This window comes from Rattus rattus, chromosome 4 (assembly GCF_011064425.1).
Source record: "Rattus rattus isolate New Zealand chromosome 4, Rrattus_CSIRO_v1, whole genome shotgun sequence".
NCBI classification, from domain to species: Eukaryota; Metazoa; Chordata; class Mammalia; order Rodentia; family Muridae; genus Rattus; species Rattus rattus.
Genome location: NC_046157.1, coordinates 96,757,370 through 96,783,169, shown reverse-complemented (window position 1 = coordinate 96,783,169; position 25,800 = coordinate 96,757,370). Strand labels below are relative to the sequence as shown.

At 40.1% G+C, this 25,800-nt stretch overlaps 1 protein-coding gene across 1 annotated transcript in view; it reads right to left on the bottom strand.

The window, feature by feature from the left end:
- Tfap2b (transcription factor AP-2 beta) overlaps window positions 1-1,239 on the bottom strand; it is a 29,867-nt gene extending 28,628 nt beyond the window's left edge. Inside the window, exon 1 of the mRNA XM_032900845.1 lies at window positions 911-1,239. Coding sequence (XP_032756736.1) covers window positions 911-991 — 81 coding nt within the window. The 5' untranslated portion in view covers window positions 992-1,239. The remainder of the gene's footprint in view (window positions 1-910) is intronic.
- Between the last annotated feature and the right edge of the window lie 24,561 nt (window positions 1,240-25,800).

The window sequence follows — 25,800 nt, the reverse complement described above, 5'->3', positions numbered from 1 at the left end:
CCCTTGAGCCTTACTTTCCTTTCCTCTTGAGCTCAGCTCCCCAGCTCCCGAGCTAGGGCGCGGGATCGCGCATCTGTCTATCCCCAGCCGGGCCGCTTCGCCTCGCCCGCCGAGCGGCAAGGGCAGCGGGACACCCTCGCTCGACGCGGACTCCGGAAGCGACCCGTGGAGTCCGAGAAGGCGGAGGGCTAAGCACGGGAGGGATGCGCTTGCCTGGGGACCCGTAGCCGGGAGCACGACGTGTGGGCAGACTTCGTTAAAAATGCCCACACGCTGGCAGCTGCCACCTCGGCTTGGGACCACTGACCCGCAAAGAAACAAAACACAAGAAAACAAAAATAACAAACCGCGCTCTCTCTCCATACTGTACTGTATTTGTTCATACATCCGTCTTTTCCCCTCGTTTCTCCCTAGATATCTACCCTTTACCTGCCCACGTTGGTTACCGATTACAGAAAATGTATTAAAAATTAAAAAAAAAAAAAAAAAAAGAAGAAGAAGAAAAAAGCAAAGGCTAAAGTCCGAGTCGGCGTGAGGCTTAAAAACCCGATTCTCTCCCGTACTCAAAGTGAGGGGAGATTGTTTTCCCCTGTCTGTCTGCTTAAATTCTGTGGCTCCGTGCTATCCACCAGAGCCTACAAGGGGGAGGAGAGAGCCGGAGAGAAAAGAAAGAAAAAGAAAAAGAAAAAGAAAAAGAGCTCCTAAATTAAACTTGTCACATTCTAATCTTAAAAGTTCCCTTTCTGGAGAGCGAAGTCTCCTAGAGCTAGTCTTAGAAAACTTAAAGAAACCTCAGAAACCCGACCGGAAATCCACGAGTAAATAGCTTAAAATATATCAGTTGGGGTGTCAAAGAAGCTCCAGTTTTCTATCTACAAAGCTCTAAAATGCATCTGGGTTGTCCGCTCACCTCATAGATGTCTTCGTACTTGACATTCTCCACGAGTTTCCAGAGCATGATGGCAGCCTGGTCTCTAGGAGGTGAGTGCATTCATGTGAGGAGCAGATGTCTGGTTTCTCAGGACTCTGCTGTCTGTAATGATCCATCTATAATTGGAAATGGGGGATACACACCAAATCCGACGCTCCTCTCCCATCGCAACTTATATCTGTTGTCTCAAACAATAGGCTGGAGAAGTAAGCCTCAGCAGACAGAAAAACATTATTGCACACAGGACTTAGATACAACGCGCACGCACACACACACACACACACACACACACACACACACACACACACACACGAGAGACACACACGCGCGCGCACACACACATGCACACAGATATATTATAAAAAATCATAAACACGAATTTATGCGCAGATCCCCACACTAGTTACATGAACACCTCTGGGTCACAGAATCCACAGACTAACTGTGCATTTAAAGGGAATATAGTTGTTCAGAACCAGTAACACAAATAGATACGTTAAAAAAAAAAATCTCTTTTGAAAATGGCGAATCATTCCAGCCACTAACTACAGTGTTTTAACAATTGACAATGAAAAACTAGGGACATCAGCCCCCAAATTTTCTTCATAGTTTTTTTTTTTAAAGGGGAACCATTACTGAGATTTTAAAACAGTTTTCCTATTCTTGTATGTCTAGGAGAGCATTAAAAAAAAAAAAAAAAGCCCATACCATGATTTTTTGACTTTATGAGTTATGTATCCCTATTGATGCAACTTTAAAAAAGTATCATGGTGGAGCAACAGCAAACAAATTTACCACATTGATGTCTGATATTTTGCTCATTTCAACTAACATATTTAAACTTGAATATCTTGTGGACCCTGCAATCTATACTGCTTGTTGCTTTAGGATTGATTATGTATTTTTAGTGGCTCCTTGGTGTCTTTCTGTTTGCCTAGAGTCTCCATTTTATTAAGTTTTTTTTTTCCTTCACATGTTGGAAACAACAAAGCACACAATGTTAATTTTGAGACCTTTAACAGGGTTATAGGATATTTTGTATTTGGGTTTGTTTTCTGTAATTTGTGATTTTAATCTGGTAGATTTGAGACATGGACACCCAAATCTTTGGGAAGGTTTAAGCTTTAGACTGTTTAAGGAGACAGTGGGAAATGTTTTAGGATTGCAAGAGTAAATATTGTTTGGCCATTTTGCTTTGCGATAGATTTTCTTTTGAATATGTGATTTGTATAGTTTAGGTTTTTAAAAAAAATATTTTTGAAAGCATAAATAACAACAAGTATAAAGTTAACCGTTAATCTATCCTCAAATGGACACCCTATAAGACACAGGACCTCTTTTTATTTATTTCATGAGGAATTCTATATTCACTAGCTTCCTCTCCTTCCCATCTTCCCACCCTCTTTCTCGGTTCCGAAGGTTCCCTGGAGCCAGTAGGAAGGCACTGAAGAAGATCTTGGCCCCTGGGGCAGAAAATAAATGACAGGAGGGAATGAGGAGGGTTGGGGTAATTTGGGGTGGAAGTTATTAAACCTGAGGAGGGTGAATCTGTAAAGGGCGATTGTCTTTAAACCCAGGACTCCTGTGCATTCTAGAGCTCCGGCAGCGTCGGAGGCTCCGCGGGCAGGGGAAGACTCCAGAAAGACTAGAAAGGCAGCACTTCCTAAGAGCCAGGCTGAGGAGCCCTACCGCAACAACGAACCATCCCGTAGCTCTATTTTTGTTGTTGTTATCATCATTATTAATTTACCGTAAGTCAAAGGCAGGATGCAGGGTACTTCAGGCAGAACTTGAGAAATACATCTTTTTCTCTATTCCCTGTTGAATTCGTTTCACCCTTTCCCATTCCTCCTTCTTCCAACCCTTCCCCCTCCCTCTCTCTCTCTTCTTTCCTTCTTTCTCCCCCCCATTCTATCCTTCCCTTCCTCCTCCCTTCCCTCTATTAAAAAAATAAAAATAAAAACTTAAACCACACAGAACCAGACTGATCTTCCAATGTCAGCAGATGTGTCTCCTTTTCACCACCAGAGTTGGTTGGGAGACAGGAAATCGTTCTTTTTAATGTCGTTGTGTAGAAGGACTTAAGGTGGATTCTACACCCTTTCACTGAATCAGCCTCTGCTTTATGATTTGAAAGATAGGTGTTATAAATTTGGAAATTAAAATTCTCCAGATACAAACTTACTAGCAAGATAGTTCTCATCCCTTTTTTTAAACTTTAACTGCTAGGTTTTAATTTTCTAAAGATAACCTTAACCGAAGCCAAAATGCATTTGGAAAAAAAAACTTCCTTTTTTCTCTAAATGCGTTTACTTATGTTTTAAATCACTTTTGGGCATAACACTGATTAATTTGAGATAAACTCTAACATTTAATAAAACCAATCGAACTGAAAGTATAATTTTACATATAAAACTATTTAAATAGGTAATATAGTGTGCTAGTGTGACTGTTTTGAAGCCTCATTTATGCAGAATTTCAAATTTTCACTTGTGTTTTTTAAAAATCTTAATATTATATGTATTTAAAAGTGGGAACGTACTTGGTATTTGTTAAAAATATCTAAGTACTTTAGAAAACATTAAAAGTAAGTCCGGTTTTATTAAGAACAAAACAAATATAAAATATGTACACACATACATATATGCATGAATAATTATCCGAAGAAATGCATAACGATAATAGAAATTCTTGTTAATTCTGTGATGTGGCATTTTGCGAAAAATCCCAGCTATTTCTCCACAAATATTTCCGAGGGACCTTTCACTCCTTCATTGAACGGGCAACAGCGCCCTCTGTAGGAATTTTGGAGACTCAAACGAAGACGAGTCGCTTTTTTTTTTTTTTTTTTTTTTTTGCATCCCTCTCCTTCCGTGGTTCTTGAAAACGTGTTACGACTTAGAGCATTTTGACCATTTAACTCTGACCAAACCTATTAACTTTAGAAATACTCTAAAAAATCTTAGTACTTCAAAAATGTACAAATGAACTCTAAGATTCCTAAATGTAGAACTTTCTCTTGCCCACATTCTATTTAATTTCGCGTTATTTCCTATTCAGATCTCTCAAAAATAAAAAAAACCCAGATTCTCTCATAAATTCAGGCAAACACAGATACGAAGGTGAGGCATGGTTTTGAACTTCTAAGGGAAACTGTAAAACGGGCGTTCTCATCAATATATTTTTCTGGGCACACACGCTAATTTGGGTAGGAGCGCTCTGGAGATAACCTGAATCGGTATGCGCACACGTTTCCCCTTTTGCGTATTTACAGCAGTTTATTATTGCAAAGAGGCGAGTTATTAACTCCTCCCCCTTTCAGCCACTCATAAAGGTGATGTTGTCCCATAAACGTCAAGAACCAGGGCTGCAAAGGAAACTCACCTAGCATGGAGACCTCTGCTGGCAGTTTTTGGAATAGGTTTGTGACTTTAAAAAATGCCTGTTAAATCTCCATCAACTTTTAGTCTGCTTGTTCCTTTCTTCCTTCTAAAAATCTAATTACTACTTATGTAATCTCTGTCACTACAGCCAGTTCTCACATTGGCTTTCTTGTAGGATGTCTCCTGGACCCTTTAATCCCACACCCATTACATTATCTTATCCTTGGGTCTCTCTTTTTTAATCTTCTCTAAATACAAAAACAATAAAAGAAAATATAACACTTTAAAACTAGTATAATCGTGCTTAGATTAATCCCTCACATCTCTCATTTTAGAATGAAAAATATTTAACCTCCCAAAGTCCCATGTATTAAGCTACAACTTGGGAATTGTTGCAGTTTACTTAATGCTTATTGATGAGCAATTTACCTGTAAACAACTTTGCACATGATTTAAATTTTTTGTCGAAGTCTCAACATACTTATCTGAGTCTCAGGAAAGAACTGGTTCCTGCCAGCTCAGTGAAGTGGACATGGGTGTCTTTAAATTTGGGTCTCAGGACAGCACTGGTTCCCACCAGCTTGGTGCTGTGGACATGGGTGTTTTTAACTCTGGCTTTCCCATCATGTACTTAACACACTTGCCACAGCCTGGTGGTGCTTAATTCCTTTGGGAATCAGAAAAAGAACAATTGTGAATTATTTATCTTTTCCAGGATTATTTTTATCCCGGATTTACAAATAGACAAAGGAGAAAAAAAAAAAAAAAAAAAAATAAGAGAAGAAACAAGGAAGAAAACAAACAAACAAGAGAGAGGGAGAGAGAGGAAGGGAGAAGGGAGAGAGAGAGAGAGAGAGAGAGAGAGAGAGAGAGAGAGAGAGAGAGAGAGAGAGACACTAGGTGTGGTGGCAGACATCTTTAATTCCAGCACTGACAGAGGCAGCAGACTTTAGAAGTTTGAGTACAGAGTCTGGTCTATATAGTGAGTTAAAGGACAATTGGGGTGAGAAAGAAAGTTGGGGTGAGAGAGAAAGGAAGACTCTCTCTTGGTGTGATGGAGAAAGAGAGACCATATCTGGAGGACAGAGAGAAACCTTTGCATGGGTCAGCATTATCCAATCCAATGGACCATTTACCCATCACAAGGAACCTTAAATAAGACAGGACGACACCTTATGTTACTACGATAGCATGACTCCTTACTACTCTACCATAATTCCGTCACGAAATCTTTAATGATCATATCTTTTGGATGGTCTTTATCACATATTTTTAAAAAATGATTTTGAACAATTACTTCCGAGTGAGAGAAAATTCCACCCAAGCCCTTGCTTCTCAGATCTACATCGCTGTGATTTCACAGAGAGCAGATCACATGTGCTTTCTGTGATTTGGGTGTGAGGAAGCAAAATGGGAGGAAGGTGTATGTCTGAGATTGTTTCTAAATATTCAATTTTGTTCAAAATGAGATCTAGGCCAACCAGGGTTACATGATGAGACCCTTTCTCAATAGAACAAAATATAAAATGAAAATCTCGTGGAGTTATTTCTAGATTGGTATTATACAGATAGAGACAAACCTTGTAAAGAAAGTATTTCTTACTTGACGCATAATGCTTTGTCGATACTTCCTCTGTGAACGTTTTTTAAAAAAAGAAATGTTCTAGCTCTGTAGTCCATGCTTGCTGAGAAGTTGAGATCCTACCTCCGCCTTCTGAGATCCAGCAGGTCTAGCAAATTTGTAAAATTTTAAATAAACATTGGCTAAGTTTAAAAATAAATGTAACTGACTTTCTTTGGACCTTCCAGGAGCAATGGCAACTTCGTTAAACCTTTTAGATGTTTGGAAATCCTTTGAATTTTCTGGCTTACTGTGGGGGCGTGGGGCTGCAAACTAGTCAATGGGATAGTTTTCAAGTATCTGCCTCTAAAGGTATAGAGCCTAAGGAATATAAATGGGAGGTTGGAAGAAGTGGTGCAAGCAGGCGTCGAGCTGTAGTGCATGGTGACTGTGACATTTCATGTAAAATGTGAGCTGGAGTCCCTCTGCTATTACTGATACAGAGGGACAGGCACTTCTCCCATCACAGATATTTTCCAAACTATTTAAAAAGGAAAGGTCTTGAAGGGTAAGGACACCAAACAATTTTGTTTCAAAATGCAACCAATAGACCAACGCATATCCATGAGGGGAAGGCATTTGCAAATACAGACTGGGAGAGACTCAGAGCAGCATATAACCTTTAAAGCATGAATAAACACACACGATGAATAACATCAAGGCTGAAGTACCTCATAAGTGCTAGAGACATTTCGGAGAAATTAATGTCACATGGGAAGCATTTCTAAAACTCACATTTGTGGATTTTGATAAAAAAGAAAAACAGAGAAGGGTGCTGAGTTTGTGACTTTTATTTTGTAATTGAAAATAGTTTTATACAACATATTCTGATCAAGGTATTCTACCTCTGCCCACCTTCACACCCTTTCAACGCTACACCTTCTTTCTCTCCTCTTTAGAAAACAGGCAAGTAAACAAACAAACAAACAATCAAATACATGGAGAGACACACACAAACAAAACCTATAAAAACACAACCTTGACATAGATGCAAAAGACCAATAAGGATTAAAAGATATCCCAGACAAATGAATATGAGAAAAAAAAACTTTCAACAATATCTTTGAATTTATTTTGTCTTGGTCACCTACTGCTGGGGTTGTATACTCGTTGAGATGACATTGGAGAAAACTAACTTTTTCTTTGGAGTTGTCAATTGGAGACAGGTTCTTAGTAAGGGTTTGGGGCTTGTATTCACCTCTCATCTCAGCACTGGGATCCCAGCTGTCTTGGATTGGTGCAGGCCCTGTGCAGGTACCACAGTCTTTGTGGGTTTAGATGAAGGCCCTGGGCAAGTGCCACAGTCTTTGTGGGTTTAGATTGTATCAGCGCTGTTTTGTCTGAAAGCCACATTTTCCTTGGTGCCTTACACCTTTCTGGGCTTTTCAATCCTTCTGCCTCATCTTCTACATATTTCCCTGAACCCCAAGGGGATGGGTTTGATAAAGACATCTCATGAGTCAAATCAGTGCCTGACACTGCTCTGCAGGTCAAGCACCTTAACCTGGATAGACCACGGACCTAGGAGAAGGCTAAATATTATGAATGTTTTGCTAAAGGAATGTAGCTATAAAATGTCTCCTAACAGCATTATGTTATATCCATAAATCAACATCTAACTCAGTCATCATCAAAGAAGTTTCCTCCTGGTGTAGATAGGAACAAATACAGAGACCCACAACTGGACACTGTGCAGAGAGTAAGAGACTTTGGGATGATCAGAAAAATTTTCTTTTCTTTTTCTTTCTTTTCTTTTCTTTCTTTGGGCTTCTTTCTTGGTTATAAGCTGTGTCCCCTTGGGGGAAGTCCTTTGGGCTTCCTGGGTATCAATTTTCTTGTCTGTAAGATGAAGATTTATTGGGGAGTTTCCAAGCTTCTTCCTTAGAAAACAGACTTTCATGGGTGTTTTATAAACAACACTTAGAAAAGCTTCAAATAAATCAATATATCAATAAAACAATTATAAATGTGTTTCTTTTTAGGCCTAGGATGGTAAAAATCTCAGGTTTTTGAGACTCTGGCATGGAGGAGGAGATCCGGTCTCAAGGTCAATTAAACAAGGAACAGCTTGTGGTGGCTAAGAGGTGGAGTAACTCATTTATTGTTGGTGGGAGAACAAACTGGTATTGCCACTGTGGAAATAAGTGTGACAATTGAGAATTACAATCTCAGGAAGATGGTAATCAACCTATTTCAAGATCCAACTCTACCACTCTTAGGTATTCTCAAAAGATGCCTAATCCTAGCACAGAGACACGTATTCAACCATGTTCATTGATTCTCTACTTACAATAATAGGCAGAAATTGGGAAAAACCCCTACATGTCCCCAAAAGAAGAATGGATACACTTACAACAAAAGATGTGGTACATTTACATAATGGAGTACTATGCAACTGTTAAAAATAATGCCATGAAATTTGCAAATAGAAAGATCATCCTCAGTGAGGCAACCCAGACTCAGAAAGACAAATAGAGTATCTACTCACTTTTATGAGGATATTAGTTGTGGGGCCTATAATGACCAAGCTACAATTCACTGAACCACAGAGGTTAGGTATAGAACTGGGGAGTCCCTTAGATCTCCCTGGGTGTGGGAAATAGATAGGTATGGGTAGATATGGTTGTGGGGAGCTAGAATGAGAGGATCAAGTGTGGATGGGAAGGTAGAAGGGAGATGAGGAAGAGAATATGAAGAGAGATAAGCTAAATGTGCTAAAATTAAGGTCCATTTGAGGGATAATATGGAGCCTAATACAGTAGAAGCTTTTTATATATATGTGTTAAGATGAGAATGAAATCTCCAAATACTGGGGGAGACTGTGTCCCATCTGCCCATTTCTTGTCACCAAATGATGCTTCCAAATTATAGAAGACACAGAAGCCAGGCTAAGGGACAGGAAAAGTGGCCAAATGTATACTTGGTGGTATGAATGCTGTCTTCTAAATGCTGCAGGACAATCTTACAATAGGAAGAGAGGTGGGAAATATTGGTACTGTTTTTGCTTACTGCTACATGGCCAACATACAGTGAGGTGGACTGCATGAATATATTAAAGTTATTTTTGGATGAAACAATTATCTTTTAATTTAAAATCTCAAAGGCTAACATCAAGGCAGAGGTGTTTCCAGGAGGCAAATTTAACTCACAGTTAAAAGCAATGTACATTGCTTATTTATTCATGTAAATACAGTAAATAAATCTAAAAGTAAAACTTGAGAAACTCGGAGAGACCGAAGAAGAGAGAAAAAGAAAAAAAGTAATGGTAGTAGAAGAGAAAACAATCAGAGAGTAACAGAGCATCAGAGTGGTGAGAAGAATAATGTGAAACTGTGAAATATGAGAAAAGCAGACTTGGTTATAGCAAGCTTTGAGGTTTTACAGGACGCAAGCAGATCATGCACGATTTGCCAGTGAGAGAGGGGGCAGCCCTGGGCACCCCTGCCTATTGAACACCCAGCTGTGGTCCTTTGCCACAGTGGGACCTTGGGAGATCAGTGTAGCTTTGCAAGTGAATTCAAACCATTGAGAGATACACATAGAAGATTCCATCGTGGCTGCATCTGTAAGTGTACCTGATTCTGGCATGATACACACTCAGTATATCCCTGTTTTCATATGATGCATATGTCATCGGATTTCTATTAGTGGCAACATCAGAGCAACTTCCCAGCAGCTCTGTAGTTCTGTTATTATCTGACTGTTTTCCCTCCATAATTATTACTTTTTTGTACTTAATACAATTTCCCCGAGTACCTTTTAACTTATAAAATAAAAACAAAGGGGACATTTATGTGCTGGGGCTACAGATGAGGAGTCTTCCAGGTTTTCATATCCAGCCATTCTTGAGGGACCTCTGGTAGAAAATATGATATTTTAAAATTGGATATTTTATGTATTTACATTTTAAATGCTATCTCCCTTTCCCCCTCTCCCATACCCCTTCCTCCTCCCCCTGCTTCCATGAAGACGCTCCCACCCCCACTCCCACTCCCCCCCCCCCCCTGCCTCTCGCACTCCCACCTCAACACCCTGCATTCCCCTACACTGGAGAAACACATATGTGGCTGTAGCCATGGGTTCCTCCATGTGTGCTCTTTGGTTGGTTGATATTGTTGTTCTTCTTATGGGCTCGCAAACCCCTTCAGCATCTTCAATCCTTTCTCTAAATCTTTTACAGATTTATCCAATGATTTATTCAATGATCACACGCAGTATCAGAGTTATTTTGGGAGTTTCAATAATCTTTATCGTGACTACAGTAAGGACACACTTAATAGAGAAGCCATCTGTGGTGGTTTAAATGGAAATGGCTCCCATATGCAGTAGCATTAGGAGGCCTTTTGGAGTAGGCGTGGCCTTGTTAGGGGCAATTTGTCATTGGGTTAGTCTTTGAGGTTTCAAAATATCAAAACTGGTCCAATGGTTCACACACACTCTCTCTCTTTTAGATTTAGTTATTTTATATGTGAGTACACTGCTGCTGTCTTCAGACACACCAGAAGAGGGCATCAGATCCCATTACAGATGGCTGTGAGCCACCGTGTTCTTGCTGGGAATTGAACTCAGGTCTTCCGGAAGGGCAGCCAGTGCTGTTAACCATTGAGCCATCTCTCCAACCCCTCTCAATCTCTCTTTCTACTGCCTTCCTATTGGGATATAGAGCTCTGCTCATGTCTACCTCCATGCTGAAATGTTTCACACCATGTTGAAAACAGACTAAACCTCTGAACCTGTAACCCAGTCATTATATATATATATATATATATATTACATAATATACATAATATACATATATGTGTGTGTGTGTGTATAAGAGTTGGCATGGCCACAGTGTCTCTTCATAGCAAAAGGATTATTAGGAAATAATCCTTTCTGTGTGTTCTTTCACTGTAGAGGAACTTAAAGATTTCTTACACAATTTCCTCTCTCATTTATCAAAACATTATGAAGAATGTCACCTTCCTCCTTAGTTGGAACGCTTGGTATCTTATCACCATGGCATAAACAGAAAAGTATACGATACTGAAGGGCCCAACCAAGAAGAGATAGATAGTTCTTCATGTCCTTTCTGGCGTTCTCCAGCTCCTTTGAGTCTGTAAATGAAAATGGAGCTTTCAGAAGGTAAGCTATTTCAGAGCCAAATGAAATCCCAGCATGAGTTATGTCATACTGCCAGCTTCAGATGCCTAACTGAGACCCTCTCTTTGAAGAAGTATTTTTCAAGTGCCTATTTTTCCTTTCTCAACGAATGATCCATGCTGTAACGGTAAATCAGAGATATTGCTTAAACTATCCCCAAGTATCAGAATACAGCATTCATATATTCATATTTGTGAGCTTACCTTCTACCTTTCTATATACCCTTTCTTAGCGTAACTCCCAGGTGTGTGTGTGTGTGTGTGTGTGTGTGTGTGTCTGTCTGTCTGTCTGTCTGTCTGTCTGTGTGTGTGTGTGTGTGTTGGACGTGTGAGTGTGCTTGTGCACCTCACCAGTGTACAGGAGTATGGTTGTCAGAAACGATGTTAGAATCCTGCACTATTGCTCTCAGCTGGAGCTAGATCTCCCACTGAATCTGCTAGGCGAGTGCCTAGCAAGTCCCTGTCAGTGCATGTACAGTGCTGGAGTTACAGATTCAAGCAGCCATTCCAACCTTTTATGTAGATGCTGAGGAAGTCAGGTCTCTCTGCTTGCTCAGCAAACACTATTACATGGTGAGCCATCACACCAATAGTGGGACTTTCCTTCATTTGATCATTTTCCTTTGGGATCTTTGTGGGTTTTTTCCAATATACATTTCAATCGAGGCACCCCAAGGGATTAAAAGAAATATTATGAGCGGTAAATGAATTGAAGCATCACACAGTGCAAAGAGTGCTTGCTTTAGGTGACATTGTGGTATTTTTGGTAATGAGCCTAGTCTTTAAATTCAGAGCCTTCTCTCTAGCCCTTCAGTGACATTCTGTGTGGGGCTTAGGTGTTCTGATTCTGAAAAAAATGTTTTTCTCTTTGCTTATGAGTTGATGTTTTCTTAAATAAAAATAAAAATCCACATCACTAATTAGTAAATTAGTGATTTACTAAACATTTACATTATAATTAGCTTGCCATGCTATTAGCACATTATCAAGAATAATACATGTGTCCATGCAATAGTTTGTGTGCTCTAGGTTAACTGTGGCAAATTCTGCATCTTAGCAGGGACTTGTATAAATTTCTTAGTCATATCTTACACCAAGTCTTACCTTGATTTTTTTAAAATCTTGATTTATGCACTTACCACTCATGGTTTGACTATGGAATTCTACTGTGGCACATGTACTTGAACATGTTACCAATTGGTGGCACTGTTTTTGCAGGTTGGGGAATGATATTTAATCCAAGGAGTTTTGCTGGAGGATGTGGGTTCCTGGGCACTCAGCACAGCTCTGTTTCTTACCTTATTTCTGCTTCTTGACTTGCAGACACACCATGACCGGGTACCTCATTGTCCTGATCCCATGATTCTCTTATTATAAGGTGCTGAATCCACTTGAACTGTTTGTTTAAAAATATCATTCTCCTTTAAGTTGCTTCTTTCAAGGTATATTTGGTCATGACGTCAGTGAAGTAACTTAATGGATTGTTGCACACACAGCTTCAAGACCACATTCCTTGTCACCTTCATACCTTTCCGGTTTTGGTCTAAAGAAATCATTGTGATTTCAACTGATAAGAAGGCTAAGAATTGACTGGATGGAAATTGGCTGGTCATTTTTAGCATTTTGGCTCTTGAATTCCAGAAGCCTGCCTGCCTTCCTGCCTTCTTTCTCTTCTTTCCATAATTCTTATGTCAACACACTCCTGTTCAACCAGCTTACATTTGAGAATACATACATCTGCTCACATGCGAAATGGTTATACTGTGGCATTTTAATTAAATCAGGACTTTGCGAATTTAAATGGGCAGAACAATGTGAAGAAATGGTGACATCAACTCTATGTTTTATTCAATATAAATACTTTCTTTTAAAAATATTGTATTATTGGTTTTGGGAATTTCGCACATGCTAATATATTTGCATAATTTCCTCCTCCTCCCTTACCCCCTGTAACCCATGTCATGCTCCCCAACTCCGTTTCAACTTTATGACATCTTTATTATTCTGTTTCTGTCTCTCTCTCACATACACATGTAAATACAACCTGAGTCCAATTTTTCTGCTCATATGAATATACATGTTTATTGCTGACCACTTGGGAATGGTCAAAACCCTTGTCCCCAAAGAAGACTGATTCACAGTCTCTTAGAGGTCATTGATTGTCTATACCTCTTCATGTAGGAGCCTTGGGATGTTTCTCCCATCCACATTATCATGCTAACTGGTCTTGTCATATTTACTCTCTTGAGAAGAAATTAGACGACCTGCTTTAGGTTGCTGAGAGTAGCTCGGAACCTCTGGTTTGTCTATTTTGCCTCAGATGTGCTGGGATTCTAGTCATGTTAGGGATCAACCCCAACCTAACTATATGCCCAGTTCATCCACTGGTTTTAATAATGACCAATGACCATGCTTTCAAAGAAGCACATTCACTTCTTTGTGACACAAAAGTCCATAGGTCAACATTGCATAGAGGGATGGTGACGCTGATCCAGGAGGAGGCATCAAAATGCAAGGTTTTGCAAGGTAGTCGTTCCTCTGCTCCTAAATTGTCCAAGATTGAACTGTGTCTCCAGCCGTCACAGCCACATCCGGGTAACAGGAAGGAATGGGGGATAATGGAAGAGAGGTGATACAGCATGTGCCAGTTTACCCTAAGGAAGATTTCATTCTTAAAAAAAATTAATGCTTCCTTTTTATTTTTATGTGTATTGGTGTTTTGCTTCCATGTATGTCTGTGTGAGGGTGTGGTATCCCCTGGAACTTGAGTTACAGACAGTTGTGAGCTGTTATAAGAGCACTGGGAATTGAACACGCATCCTCTGGAAGAGCAGGCAGTGGTATTCACCTCTGAGCCATCTTCCCAGACCCTTAAGGAAGTCATGTGATAAACTCTGTTGGAAAGAGTTCTAACTTCTGATATGAAAAAACTGCATCACACATTGGGGGCAACACAGCTTCCCTGTTCTATCAATATTTTGGTTTTCCACATGGACTCAACTCATTCTTAAAGTCTCTTTACTGAGATTACAATACAGTATCTTTATTTCTAGTAATCCAATAGCATTGATTAACTACCTGTTGATACCTCGTTCTGGAAGTAAAGCTAATGTTAAACATTTTAACTCATTTAGTATTGTCTTCAATAATTCTTTTTGCATTTTGGTGTGCGTGTGTGTGTTTGTGTGTGTGGTGTCAGAGGCTGAAATCAAACTTGAAACTTGATAGGCTCCAAGTGCGTAGTCTCTCAACAAGCTACATGTTGCTTCTAATCTTAACAATGAATTCTTAGCACCCCTCACAAAACAAACAAACAAACAAACAAACAACATCGAAGTATAATTACTTCAAATTTTCAGATCAGAAAATGAAGGTTCAAATAAATTAAATAACTTTCTAAAGTTTTGCTAGAACTTTTAATATCAGAAATGCAATTTCAGCCGTTCTCTGGCCAAAGGCCTCACGTTGGTTCCTTTAATTCCCATAGATGAGTAGTTTAGACAATGTCAATACTAACCGTCAATAGTAGAGATAGGAAGAAGACCTAGAATAATAAAAGAGGGGATAAAGGGGGCTCATGAGTTGGCTCAGTGGTTAAAAGCACTGGCTGTTCTTCCAGAGGTCCTGAGTTCAATTCCTAGCACCCACATGGTGGCTCACAACTGTCTATAAACTCCAGTTCCAGAGGATCTGGCATCCTCACACAGACATACATGAGGAAAAACACCAATGCACATAAGAAAAAAAAAGATTTGAAGAAAAGAGGAAATTAAAAACAGATTGATGGGAAGGAGAGAGAGATGAATGGGAAGATGATAAGTAAAGAAAAAAGAAGATTATAGATGGAATATGGGCTAATCTGTTGACCTCAGTGGTCATCAATATGGAGGATCACTGATCCCAAGGGGACCTTATGAAATAAATGTCTGAAGCATGTGGCACTGGTGATCAAACATGGAATCTCATGCATGCAAACGTGAGCATTAGCACAAGCAGAGCAGCATCCCTAACCCGTGCTGAAAATATTTTCAGTTGCCACAATGAGTAAGAGGCTGTGGGGTCCTGGCAAGCAGAAGCCTATAGTGTAGGTAAGTTTCAAGCAATTTATGAAAGTGCCATCCACGCCGAGATTTGTCAGCATGTGAACAGTGTTGAGTTTGGGAAACTCTCGTTCAGCCTTCCCTAGCCATCACCTAGACATTCAGAGGAATTCCCTAACCATCTAAGGCAGTAGTTCTCAACCTCTTAATGTGGTGATCCTTCAATAGAGTTACTCACATTGTGATGACCTGCATTATAAAACGATTTTCATTGATACTTCAGAACTGTTATGAATCAAAACATGGTTTCCAATGGTCTTAGGTGACTTCTGCAAAAGGATCGTTTGACCCCACAAACGGGTCTTGACCCACAGCTGGAGGCCCTCTGATAAAGTATCTTATTTAATTGTAACCCTTAAAACCTGAGTACACAAGACCAGGAGAGAAGACTTAGTACTATTAACATACTTTTTAATCTAAAATTCTACAGTGTCTGAGATAACAATTGAACAAATAATAGTTATTGAATATAAATTACACTCAACTAACCAGCCAACTCTTATGAGGCAGGACAGGGATGATAAGCATGTCTCACCTTTCTGTGTGAGGTTTTCAGAAACCTGGTACTAAAAGGCAGGTAGGTCTAGGCCTGGAGAATCAGCTCAGGGGTTAAGAGTGCTGACTGTTCTTGAATAGAACTTAGGTTCAATTTCCAGCACCCTCGTGGTGGCTAATAGGTGTCTGTAGCATCATTCTTAGGGGATCTGAAGCCCTCTTCTGATTTTCTCAGGCACCAAGCACACATGTAGAATACATACATACATTCACTTATATACATTAGAAGTTAGGGAAACAAGTAACTCTAAACACTGCAAGCATGTAAGCAAGCATCATACCAGGATTGAGGTTTTATAGAGAAGGTAGTTAGGTCATGAAATGGAATGACCAAGGTTACTTAGTGACTGGGATTGACCAAAACCCCAGTTCCTTAAGCTTCTAACTTTTAGATTTGTCTCCATCAAATTGACTTCTGAAAATGTTTATCAACAGTTACCATCAGGAATGATTTGGATTGTTTCTTTTTAGTTTCTGAGGCCTATCAGTTAAAAATCACACAGATCCAAATAAATATCCTGGTATACAGATATTAAATTTATTGGGTCAAGACAGCCATAACAGCCCCTGTCTATGGCCCCTCGGCCTCCGACAGATGAAGTGAGAGGATAGCGTTAGCTCAGTTGCTTGAGACTAGTTTGGGAAATGTAATGTGACCTCATACTGAGTTTTTAAAAGTCTCTTTAAAGGTTTTGTAATTGGGGCTGGAGGTGCGTTTAATGGCAGAGTGCTTATATAGCATGTGTTGGGCTTATACTCAACTTCAGGGCAAAATAGAATTTTGTGATGATTGACAAGATACCCTCTTTCTTTTGAAGAAAAAAAAATTGCCATGATATCAAATGATACCGAGAAGTGTGTTCTGTTGAATGTCTTGTAATTTTGCATGACATTAGTTTGTGTTTTTTTTTAAAATGATTTATTTTTATTTCATGTGCATTGTTATTTTGCCTGCATTTATGTCCGTGTGAAGATGTCGGCTCCACTGAAACTGGACTTACAGATTGTTGTGAGCCGCCATGTGGGTGCTGTGGCTTGATCCCCTGTCCTCTGGAACAGCAGCCAGCGCTCTTCACCACTGAGCCATCTCTCCAGCCCTAGTTTGTGAGATTTTATAGAATCGGTGCTCTATTTTTTTTAGTTTCCTTTTTATTTAATACGTTTTGTAAATATATCTAACTTTCTCACCAGTTTAAGTAAAGAAATAATGGGAGCAAGATATCAGCCATTAAAATCAAATACATGAAGGAATTACACGCCAACACATTTATTAAATGTCCAGTATGTATATTAAACACTGTCTGTCGTGGCAGGGATGGCTAATATTTATTACGTGTACCAGGCAGTGGTTAATGTGTTTTCTTAACTCATCCATTGCACTAGCCACACTGAGACCTGGAGGTGAGGATAAGAAAAGTGTATCCCTTCATTGTTGGAAGCATTGATTAACCAGAGAAGAAGAATACAGGAATGAAACCTAGTCGCTCATGATAATACCAGATCTAGTTGTAAAGAGGAATAAGGGAAACTGCCAGTGCTCATTAGAGTGTGTTCCAAAAATGACTGTGTAACCAAGGCTTCCCAAGGCACACCTCCAGGGCGCCTGGACCTGGCGACTGAAGGTTGAGATGGAAAGGTCCATGCTCTTGGGAAGGAAGAGTAAATGGCAAAAGTTGGATAGGCTCATCCTCCAAACTCTTCACAGCTTCCAGGATTCTGGCTATCCCTTTCAACAGAGCAGTAGGTAGCTGGAAGGCAGAGTTCTCCAGAGTTGTCGCAGCAATTTTTGGAGTTCTTGCTCTTACTCACATGTGCTTCTCCTTCATTTCCTCTGTGGTATGTGTGTGTGTGTGTGTGTGTGTGTGTGTGTGTGTGTGTGTGTGTGTGTGTGTGTGTGTGTGTGTGTAGGAGGGTGTGTCTGGATTCTCTCTATTATTGGGTGGGATTCCCTGGAGTATCTCTGAGTACTATTGCCCGCTCCACTAGTGTTTCCGATGACCTGCTTCAGACTCCCAATTTAAGAGTACTCCTGCTTAGGAACAGCTGTATCCCTCTTGGTCTCAGCAACTGCTTTTAGAAGTACGTGTGAGGGAACATTTCTAGAAGAAAGTAGAGTTAAAAGTGAAAACAATACAAAGAAACAAACAAAACCAGAGAAAACACAGGGAGAGGCAGAGGATGTTGGGTCGTAGCATCTGAGAGTATCATGAAACACCCTTGCGGCTGCAACAGAGAAATCTCTATAACGTTATTGCCATGCGTGCTTGACTAATGAATGCTCTTCTGTAGTTATATATCACTGCAAATCCCTAAAAATGGTTAAACAAGTCAAGGTGAGATGAATGGATCTTGACTCACCTGAATACAGAACCTGAAGCCTTTGCATGCAAAGATTTTGGATCTCTGTGGATGTGGAAATAAATGTGACTTTTCCTCCCAGGGTAGCTATAAGGAGTGAGCCTCTACCACTAATACATAGCTAGCAGACATTTTTCTTCGATCCACCAATGATCTCATTCACTGTGATGTCAAAACATGAAGACAACAGCAAACATCACTACTCATTTTTTTCTTGTTGCTGTGACAAAATATCAAACACAAGAAACTTAAGTAAGGAAGGGTTTACTTTGGCTCATTGAGCATGAGGCAGTTGGCCTCTTCCCACAATAAGTAAGCAGAAAGAGATGAAGGGTACTGCTAACCTCACTTGTTTCTTTTAAGTTGTCTCAGACCCCAGCCCACAGGATGAGTCTTAGCTCCTCAGTTCACCTTCTGGAAACACAGACAGGCCCAGAAATATGTCTCCTCAGTGATTCTGATCCCAGTCACCTTGATTACGAAGAGCAACCAATACATAAATGGTTATTCTTATAGATGTTTAAAAATATGTATAGGATGAAAGATTAATTTGCTTACTAACATAGTCAACTAGTGTCTTTTACCCCTACTAGGTCTGGCCCTGCAGTGCCCCAAGATATCTGCTGGATATCTTAATCTCAGTCAGCAAAACCTCTCACCCGCTTTGCTCCATCCCATATCACACTGTCAATAGCCTCTCTCGAGCCTGGCAACAATCTCTCTACCCATCCAGTTCCCAAGGCAGGCTGCCACCATGCCAGAAATAAGCATCTTAATTCCGTGGCGGCTTAGTGTCCCAACCACCATATACTCTCTTAAACTTAATTTGCCACAAGAAAGAACATACAATACAATAACCTCTGATCCAATTGATAAGATTTCATTACCACCTAAACATACAAAGCCCTGTGCACATCCATCCTTTAAGAGCATTCATAACAACATAAGCGTAGAATCTTAACATCCACCTCCATGTTCTTTCGGTGGCTTCTTCCTCCAGTCTCCTTCCGTTCCAGTCTCCTCCTCTTCCCTCAAACTTTTCTCCCACCCATCCTTTCTCCTCGTCCCATGACAGACCTCGTTCTATCTTCAGCTGTATGACATCACCCTACACACAGAGGCAATAAAAACCCGGCAATGGCATCACTTTTGATTTAATGTTAATACAAACATGAAGATATTATTTTAGAGGAATCAACAACAAACTGTAATAATTGCTTTTAGGGGAATATATAATTGAATTAAAACATGAAATCCTATTTTTCCCATTCTTTCTGTGTTTTTACATTGTTTATGTATGTGTCTTGTGTTGGGAATTGATCTGGGGCATGGTATGCAATATGCTCCAGTCCAATGAAGGAGGTTCTTGCTATGTAACTTAGTCTGGCCTTCAACTCATGGGCCGATGGCCTTTACCTTTACAGTGGTTGGAAGTACAGACATTCACCGCTCTAACAGGCTTTTATCACTGTATTTATTTTTGGATCATTATTACTGTCTGCACGTAGAGAAAAAGGAAGAGAAATGTGAAAAGAGACTATCTTCGGCCTTCGATGTAAGGGAAGGACATGACCAGCTGGATCACCTCAGGGTAGCCTACTTGCTTGACCTGCATCGTGAGGATATGCATAAAAATAAAGAAAGGACCACACACAATTTCCCCTGCCTTTCCTAATTGCAGATATCATAGAGGTCTATAACCAATGATCTATAGATTTGACACTTTTGGAAGTATGTTCAATGGGAGTGTATTCAGCTAATGGCATCTCTGCTGAAGGAGGCATGGCTTTTTCCTTACCCTATTTCTGCTCTCTGCATGGTGTGTATCATGCATCCATCTTTGACCTTGTATTAACCCTGAAAGCCTGTACTAATCCTCAAACCTCTGATAGGAAGCTCAAGGGCAGAGTGATCCTATACCACTGATGACTGGTGTCACTATATCAACTATCAAATATCCTTGGATTTCTTTTACACAACAGAAATATGTAAAACATTGATATTTTGAGTTTTCAGTTAAATCTCTTTTGCAATATTACCTTGAGAACTGTAATAACATAGTTTTTCCAGAAACTTGCTGTATTAATATGAACAGTCTTTCAACTTTGGCTCTCCTGATGACAAAAATTACTTAATAGACATAGGTTTCCCAAGAGAGGAAAGTTAAATTAAGAGTGTTGCTTCCTCTGTGTGTTCTCCAAGACAAGAACTGACAGGGGATCCAGAGGGTTAATGGTGAGACTTTTATTCAGGTACATAGGGGTGGTCAAAGTTTTCCACTTTCTTTAAAGACATTCATAATTAAGTAGGCCTGGCAAGGGGAGACCGCTAAGTTTTTAAAGAGAGGAACTATGACAACACGTGTTCATGCTGAAATATATAGAAAATTGGCATCCTGGGTTGGCTCCATTCTAACCCTCTTGGCAGCTGGAGACCTCTGCTGATAGCTGTTATGTCAAACCTGTCTGCACGTCTGTTTTTCCTTGTCATTTGTTTATCTGATTATTGTTCCCGTCCCTTATTAAGCAGCTCTCATCTTTGTATCATTGCTATTGAGTCTCATCTTGAGGTTTTTCTTACTGCCATGATTTTTCTCTTACAGTAGTACAGATGGACCAGAAGACATTCCACTACCGAGCTACAGCCCAACCTCATTTATTTATGTATTTAGTTAAATATTTATTTCATGTAGGCATCCATGCCTGGGTGTCAATGGGTGCACCATGTGCATCAGTACCCGTGAGTGACAGAACAGGGTGTTGGGTTTACTAGAACTGGAGTTGCACGTAGTTGCCAGTCACCTGATATAGGTGAGTGGAACCAAACAAAGGTCTTTTGCAAGAACAGTATATTCTTCACTGCAGAGCCATCTCTTCAGTCCTTATCTATCTATCTTATCCATCCATCCATCCATCCATCCATCCATCCATCCATCCATCCATCCATCTATGTGTGGGGCAGTAGGTAGTGATTGGTACCCTGATTCTTGGTCGAGATAGGTCGAATCCCTGGGGGACCCTAAAAGGGATAGCAGGTGCATTCTCAGTCTTCCAGGATATCAGGACCCCACATAACTGCACCCCCAAAGACCCCTGTAGAGAGATTTGAGTCAGACCAGTCACGTAAGGCAATGCCTCAAGCCCCTCCTCCCCAGGTAAGCATGTGACCACAGGCCACATAGGCTCAAGACAAATCAGACATAGAAGCAGGACCACACCTCCTTATATGTAGATAAGGTCTTCCCGCGCTCTCAGGCCAAACCAATAGGAAGTCAGACACTGACCCATCCAAAAAACTGTATTTAAGTATCGTGTTCAGAATCAAAGGTGTGCAGGAGTTATTCCATTGTGTGAGAGCTTCTGTCATAAGAGCTGTAACACCGCTGCTTGGGGAAGGGATCTGCTCTCGCTGCCAGAAGCTCCCCTGTACCCCTCTCCAGCTACTCAGTATCCTGCTGGCTTAGCCCGGTGAGCAACCCGTGTGGTGGTGGAAGAAAGGAGAAGGACCAAAGCTGTTCCCCCTCCCTGCCCAAGTTCTCTCTGCCTCGGCCCAATCCATGCGTCTAGCAGGGCAAAAGATCACCATGAAATGCACCAGGCACCAGAGCCCTACATCTATGTATCTATGTATCTATATGTATCTATGTATCTATCTATGTATCTATCTGTATATCTATGTATTTATGTATCTATCTATGTATCTATCTATCCATCTATCTATCTATCCATCCATCCATCCATCCATCCATCCATCCATCCATCCATCTATCTATCTATCTATCTATCTATCTATCTATCTATCTATCTATCTATCTATCTATCATCTATTATCCTGAAGGTTGACTTGAAGTTCCCAATACTTACTAGGCAAACAGACTTCCACCAACTTGTATCATTAACCCTTTCACATTGCTTTCTTGAGATCAGACAGCCCAAGCAGGCCTTCAAATTAATGGTCTTGTCCCAGAAGGTGGGATTACAGATCTGAGCTACCCAGACTTACTGCTCTCTCTCTAATCTTGCCATTACTTACCTAATTGTTCCCTGGTTAGACAAGGAGCACTTACTGATTTCTCTGGGAGTAGCTGGAGTAAACCACACTTGATTAGGATCTTCATGTTTCACAGCACAGCCATCTTCTGCATGATTAAGTCATCCTGGAGGATTATCCCTCAACATATGTGCAAACTGTCTTGATTTTGGGTACATTGTTGTCTATGTCCATGGTATTTTATTACGTTTCAAAACACTTAACTAGGTAGATAAAGGCACATGAAAATTGTAAAATGGGAAGCTGAGTTACAAAGGCAACATAGGTGGATTAGGTAACGGAGGATAAGTTGGAAAATGAGGACTAGAATCTAAGTCTTGTTCCCTCTATCTTCCTCCTGTTGGTAGTACAGGTTATAATGGATGCCTGGTGTGGATAGGGACATTTAGAATATTAAATTTTATATATGTGTGTGTGTGTGTGTGTGTGTGTGTGTGTTTGTGTGTGTGTGTGAGAGAGGAGAGAGAGAGAGAGAGAGAGAGAGAGAGAGAGAGAGAGAGAGAGAGAGACTGCACCATGTGCATGCTTTATTTCTGAAGAGGCCAGTAGAGGGCAGCAGAGCCCTGAGAGCTGGAGTCACTGATGTTTTTGAGCTACCAAGTAGGTACAGAAAATGGAATCCATCTGGCCAGCTCCATTGAGTTGTTTTTGTTTTGTTTTTTAATTTAATTGCATATATATTACCTGGGACTCAGTTGATTTTCCCTTAATATTTGCCGAATAGTTTTTGAACCTAAACAACTAACCTTTTGCTGATGATTAAAAGCAAAATTTCCAATGTTCTCACATCTTCAACATTCCAGAAGGAATTAGCTCCGTTTTGTGATGGGAAACATACACAGAAGGCATTTGTGGTGCGGGAGAGATGACTCAGCAGTTAAGAGTTCACGCTGCTCTTGCCGATGATCCTAGTTTGGTCCTCGGCACCCATGTCAGATGGCTCACAGTCACCGCTAACTCCAGCTCTAGAGGATCACATGCCCTCTTCTATGGGAATCAATTTGCACTCATGCCACATACGCATACACATGTACATGTTTAGAATGAAATCTTTAAAAATAACAGAAAAACTATAAGTATATATAAGCATTTGTTTATTTAAAATGTATTGTTCTGTGGCAGCATATGCAATAAATAATAATGGTTTTCACTTCGGCATGTTCATGCATACTTTGCCCTTGTTTCTCCTCCTCCTCCATTCTGTTTTCTTGCTTACCCGATTGTCCACTTTCTCTTTCCTTAGTCCCTTCTACTTTCATGTCGAATACATTCCATCATTCTCTTTCATTCCATCATTCTCTTTATTTTATCCTTCTTTCTCTCCTTCCTTAAGACCTTGTCCCCTCCTTCTCATAGTTTATTTTCTAGTTTTATGCCTACACCCCTCATACATACACATTTACTTACATACAAAAACTGCAGTCAAGTGGGAACATGCTGTATCTGTCCTTGTGAGTTGCCTTACTTAGTAAAATACTTTGCAGATCCATTCATTTTCCTGCAGATTTATAATTGAGTAAGATTCTGTTATATCTATCTATCTTTTCTTTCTTTCTCTTTCTATCTTTCTCAAATGTATATGAGATCTCTCTTCTCTTTCTATCTCTCTCAAATATATATGAGATCTCTCTTCTGTCTATCTCTCTCTCTCTCTCTATATATATATATATATACATTCATACTGTAATGATTTGTATATGCTTGGCCCAGGAAGTGGCATATTAGGAGGTGTGGCCTTGTTGGAGTAAGTGTGTCACTGTTGGGTGTGGGCTTTAAGACTCTCATCCTAGCTGTCTGGAAGCCAGTATTCTGCTAGCAGCCTTCAGGTGAAGATGTAGAACTCAGCTCAGCCTGCACCGTGCCTGCCTGGATGCTGTCATGCTCCCTCCCTGATGGTAATGGACTGAACCTCTGAACCTGTAAGTCAGCCTCAACTAAATGTTGTTTTTATAAGAGTACCCCTGGTCCTGGTGTCTGTTCACAGTCTATATACATGTTTTTATTACCCACTGAAATGCTAATGGACAACTAGGTTCATTGCATTTCCTTGTTAATTTGAATACTGTTGTAAAATATGTGGATAGGAAGGCATCTCCATATTAGGATGCAGAACTGTTTTAGGGGAAATATGCCCACTAGTAGTGTAGCTGGGTCATATAGTAGTTCAAATTTTGGTTTTTGAAAGAAACTTCCTTGCTGATGCTGACAGCAGTGGGTTATACCAGCTTACAGTCCCACCATCAGTGAAAAGTAGTCTTCTTTCCCAAGTCCTCACCAATTTTGTGATCATTGGTTTTTGTGATAGAAGTCAAACTGAATGGACAATTTCTTCATGTTCCTAATAGATAGAGTGATCCTTCAAGAAACTAGTTAATAAAGTGGTTATTTTCTTCATATAACAATATTTATTTTAATACACTCTAACATTTCATTATAAAAAGAAAAATTAATTATCTTAGAAAATAATTTTAAAAAGGTCTATAATGTAACTACTCTCATCTGAATTTGGACATGGTCGATTTAAAACATTAACAGGGTTTGAGGATCAGATTCTTTGACCTTTGAACTTTCTGCGATCAATTTTCTCATATTAATAATTCATCATGATTGGCAAGCTGCGAAACACCTATCTGGAGATATTTATAGGGATAAGAAGTCAATGTTCCTAGGAAAACAAATTAAGACATCCAATGTAGGCTTATGAGCATCATGAGATCTGACCCAAACTGGTAATCCCCTCAAAATTTCCAAGTTAGAGTCACAAAAACCTATTGCATCAGAGTTTACAAATGAACCATATAATTCGATGGCTAATAACTAATGTTCAGAAAGGACTATTTCCCATACACAAGGTGGAACATTGGGTCAAGGGCGAAGCACTGGATTTATAAGAATTGGCTGGAGGCCAGTGTGAGCTATAGAGGGAATTCAGGACAGTCATAGCTACGCAGAGAAACCCTGCCTTAAAATAAAATAAAATAAAATAAAATGGAAGGAAGGAAAAGATAGAAGGGAGAGAGAGAGAGAAGAGAGAGAGAGAGAGAGAGAGAGAGAGAAGAAAGAAAGAAAGAAAGAAAGAAAGAAAGAAAGAAAGAAAGAAAGAAAGACAAACAAAGAAAGAGAAACTGGCAGGAGAATAACACTTGTTTCTTTGGAAGACCTGGTTCAAGTAGACAAACAGGAGGTGTTAAAACTCTAAACAAACCAGTCTGATGGAGGTGGTTCCTCGATTCTTTTTTTTCCATCTTTATTAACTTGAGTATTTCTTATTTACATTTCAATTGTTATTCCCTTTCCCGGTTTCAGGCCAACATCTCCCTAATCCTCCCCTTCCCTTCTCTATGCGTGTTCCCTTCCCATCCTCCCCCCATTACTGCCCTGCCCCCAACAATCACGTTCACTGGGGGTTCAGTCTTGGCAGGACCAAGGGCTTCCCCTTCCACTGGTGCTCTTACTAGGGTATTCATTGCTACCTATGAGGTCAGAGTCCAGGATCAGTCCATGTGTAGTCTTTAGGTAGTGGCTTAGTCCCTGGAAGCTCTGGTTGCTTGGCATTGCTGTTCATATGGGGTCTCGAGCCCCTTCAAGCTCTTCCAGTCCTTTCTCTGATTCCTTCACAGGGAGACAAATAACCCTATTTAAAAATGGGGTTCAGAGCTAA